Here is a 3,529-nt window from a genome sequence, read left to right as displayed (position 1 = left end):
TCAATGATTGAGCAACCATTTGTAGGTTCAAGAAGGATGCAGCCTCTAACCAGTTAGCAAGACATCGTCTGCTTGGCATAACATATGTTCGATCTTTTGAGGACCTCTTTCGCTTTTCACCAGGATTATCCAATTTATCATCATCAACGTCATCACCATCATCAAATTCTCCAATATCTTGATCATCAGAATTTGTTTTTGAAACCTGCCACTGTTGACCAAAAACTGTATTAGCTACTGCAACAGTTATACCATATAAGTCATTTGTGGTGACTTTATACGAAGCTAGGCAATGGACCATACACCTCATCAGCTGCTCATTCATGCACCTGTAACCTTCACGAATCCTTACTTGATGGAACATAGCAGGATCATTCTTCAATAACTTAGAATTCGCTGGGTTGACAGCAGTTGATTTTGATGAATCTTGATAACTTAAATCATTGTCTTCAATGTCATCAATATCATGCATTGCTTTTTCAAGAACCTGTAGTATTTTGATATTCTTTTTTAATTTCAATTCTTCTTTCTTCTTTAATGCCATATCCTTGCTTGCTCTTACAGTAGATAGAAACTCCTCCTCCAGCTGTTTTACCTTCTGGGCAGTTTCTGATCCCCATTTCCATCTGATTTTCTTGTCTTTATCCACTAGATCAACAAATTGCGGATTACACAAAAGACCATTAGAAGAAACAATATTCATTCTAGAATGAGTGGTTATTGTTGTCATTCCACCAGCAAATCTAATTCTGTTATCAAATTTCCCCAGTTGTGATTCACATCTAAGATTAGTTAATGGTGCATATTTTAATTTGTCCAGGTCTGGAATCAACAGTAATTCATTTGCTTCTGCTTTTGGTTTGAGAAAGTCCATTTCATACAACTGGCGCTGCAGCATTTCAATTATTTCATTTATCACGGCTCCAATCAATCTACCTTTTCCAGTTTCGGCTCTGGAGAGATTCTTCTGATGCAACTCCAGACTTTGTAATTGGCTTTGAAAGAAAACTCGAACTTGCTCCCAACTTCGTCTTCGGGCATCGTCCTTGCGACCATCAATTCCAATTAAATCCATTAAGGGAAATATTAACAAGTCACCAATTGCAGAATATACTTCAGTACAGCATTTAAACCAGGCGTTATCAATGAATGTGGAAACTGCTAGAACAAGTTTATATGAATGCCCGTCTACTACAGCATTAAAAAATTGTTTGATGTTGTCTTCATTTTGAAGGTATAATTTAGCCAACTCAACTATTCGACCAAATCTGTTTGAGACGAAACCCTTGAAACCACTTTGTTCAATACCGTTTTCTTCCATCCAATTTAAAAACTCATTGTACAGCGACACTGAATGTGATGCATGGCTGGGTGATAACAACTTAGTAATAGCTATGATGTCTATGATGTAGACTTAAAGATTTTCCCACAATCAATTAAATTTTCGAGACCAATTCGATTTTCTCAATCTCTAAACACTTTATCAATCGCACTATCTACTCCTAAAATGACATGAGCACAACATTTAAGAATTTTATCAGATTGAACCTCCATACACTCAAGCATTTTAGAACAATCAGCAGCCCGGTCAGTCATCCAAAAATCTATGTGTTGTTTTATATCATCAAGTGAAGTATCAGCTAATATTGCCAACGATTGTAGCTTATACTCATATGCCTTAGCAGCATCTTTTCCTGTGTGTGATACATTTTCAATATATCCAGTGGTCATTGTTTTCTTTCCAGTTGGTCTACAGATAGTTATATGGTCATTTTTTACATCAATCACTTTATGAACTGCTGCCTTTGTCGTATCATCTAAGCCTATTGTAACTACATTGTCATCTTTTTCAATCAATGATTGAGCAACCATTTGTAGGTTCAAGAAGGATGCAGCCTCTAACCAGTTAGCAAGACATCGTCTGCTTGGCATAACATATGTTCGATCTTTTGAGGACCTCTTTCGCTTTTCACCAGGATTATCCAATTTATCATCATAATCATCATCAACGTCATCACCATCATCAAATTCTCCAATATCTTGATCATCAGAATTTGTTTTTGAAACCTGCCACTGTTGGCCAAAAACTGTATTAGCTACTGCAACCATATAAGTCATTTGTGGTGACTTTATACGAAGCTAGGCAATGGACCATACACCTCATCAGCTGCTCATTCATGCACCTGTAACCTTCACGAATCCTTACTTGAGGGAACATAGCAGGATCATTCTTCAATAACTTAGAATTCGCTGGGTTGACAGCAGTTGATTTTGATGAATCTTTATAACTTAAATCATTGTCTTCAATGTCATCAATATCATGCATTGCTTTTTCAAGAGCCTGTCTGTTCAGATCAGCTTGTAGAAAAGTATTATTCATCATTAACTGTCTTTTAGCATCTTCAGCTTTCTTTATTTCTTCAGTTCGTTTTTTCTGCTTCATCCATTTTCGTGGCACTGATGGAGTAGTTCGTGCAATATAAGAACCATGGCAATTATCTTCATAAAACAAATGATCATCTTGGCACATTTAACTCCAAATTCTGTTTCCATCTTTTTCTCGTACTGCTTATCCATGTTGCGTATATTGTATGCATTGCAGGTCATTTTTTTGTTGAACGTATTGACTTTCTCAATCCATTTTGCAGTTTTAAATTTACTTTCGCGACACTCTACTTTGCGTAATTCAATGAGAGTTTCATAATCATCTTTAATTTTCTTAGCAATGCTTCTCTCGGACATGGGATATACTTTCTTTTCTAATCTTGACTTATTTCATGAGCTACTATCTCTAATAATCATCTTTTGTCCCTTTTCTGGTACTTTTCATAATGACATCATTCTCCCCATAATGATGACACCAGATGGTAATTTAGCTTCTGTATTATAAAAATGTATCTCTTTATAACAAACATCACACAGTTCTTTGATGACATTGTCACTCCGTAGTTTGAGTTCACTGAGTTTATTCATAAATTGGCTGTAGAAATTGCACTGTGCTCACTAATCACAACTAAGAAGATAGCTTGCCAGGCAAGGTAACATACGCCCACTGGCAGCTGTCAGAAATGATATAACAGTCTTTAGTGACTAAAGTATGAATTTTCTCATATTAAAGAAATTTTAATAGTTTGAATTCATTGATATATATATTTACTGCCAGGTATTTATGCTCGGAAATACCACAAAATTTTTAAAAATCAATATCAATAATCCAAACACATCAAATTATCGCATTAATATACATGATCACACCAAATTTAATCAAAATCAGTGGAAAACTGTAGTCTCTCTTGTGTTCACACAAACAAATTTTGATGCGTGTTTCCTAAATCAAGGGCAATAACTCAAAAACTGTTCATTAAAAGATTGTCAAATTCGAAGTTGACCAAGATCATCAATATGAATGATCACACCAAATTTCATTAAAATCAGTTGAAAACTGTAGTTTCTATTGTTTTCACAAACAAATTTTGAAGCATGTTTCCTAAGTCAAGGGCAATAACTCAAATTACGTTCATCGAAAGAT

At 35.2% G+C, this 3,529-nt stretch overlaps 2 protein-coding genes across 2 annotated transcripts in view; both read right to left on the bottom strand.

Annotated features, from left to right (window-relative positions):
• Nucleotides 1–1,321, bottom strand: part of LOTGIDRAFT_162043 (hypothetical protein) — a gene marked incomplete at both ends in the record, with an annotated part of 2,645 nt that extends 1,324 nt beyond the window's left edge. Inside the window, one exon of the mRNA XM_009057981.1 lies at nucleotides 121–1,321. Coding sequence (XP_009056229.1) covers nucleotides 121–1,321 — 1,201 coding nt within the window. The remainder of the gene's footprint in view (nucleotides 1–120) is intronic.
• A 143-nt stretch (nucleotides 1,322–1,464) lies between these two features.
• LOTGIDRAFT_162042 (hypothetical protein) lies at nucleotides 1,465–2,530 on the bottom strand (the record flags this gene model as incomplete). Its single annotated transcript, XM_009057980.1, has 2 exons — nucleotides 1,465–2,099; nucleotides 2,191–2,530. 2 exons carry the CDS (start codon nucleotides 2,528–2,530, stop codon nucleotides 1,465–1,467), a joined length of 975 nt encoding a protein of 324 aa, XP_009056228.1.
• Nucleotides 2,531–3,529: the final 999 nt, after the last annotated feature.

Source organism: Lottia gigantea (assembly GCF_000327385.1).
Source record: "Lottia gigantea unplaced genomic scaffold LOTGIsca_32, whole genome shotgun sequence".
In the NCBI taxonomy this organism is placed as follows: Eukaryota; Metazoa; Mollusca; class Gastropoda; family Lottiidae; genus Lottia; species Lottia gigantea.
Note: the sequence above shows the minus strand (reverse complement) of the source record. Positions and strands in the feature narration are given on the sequence as shown.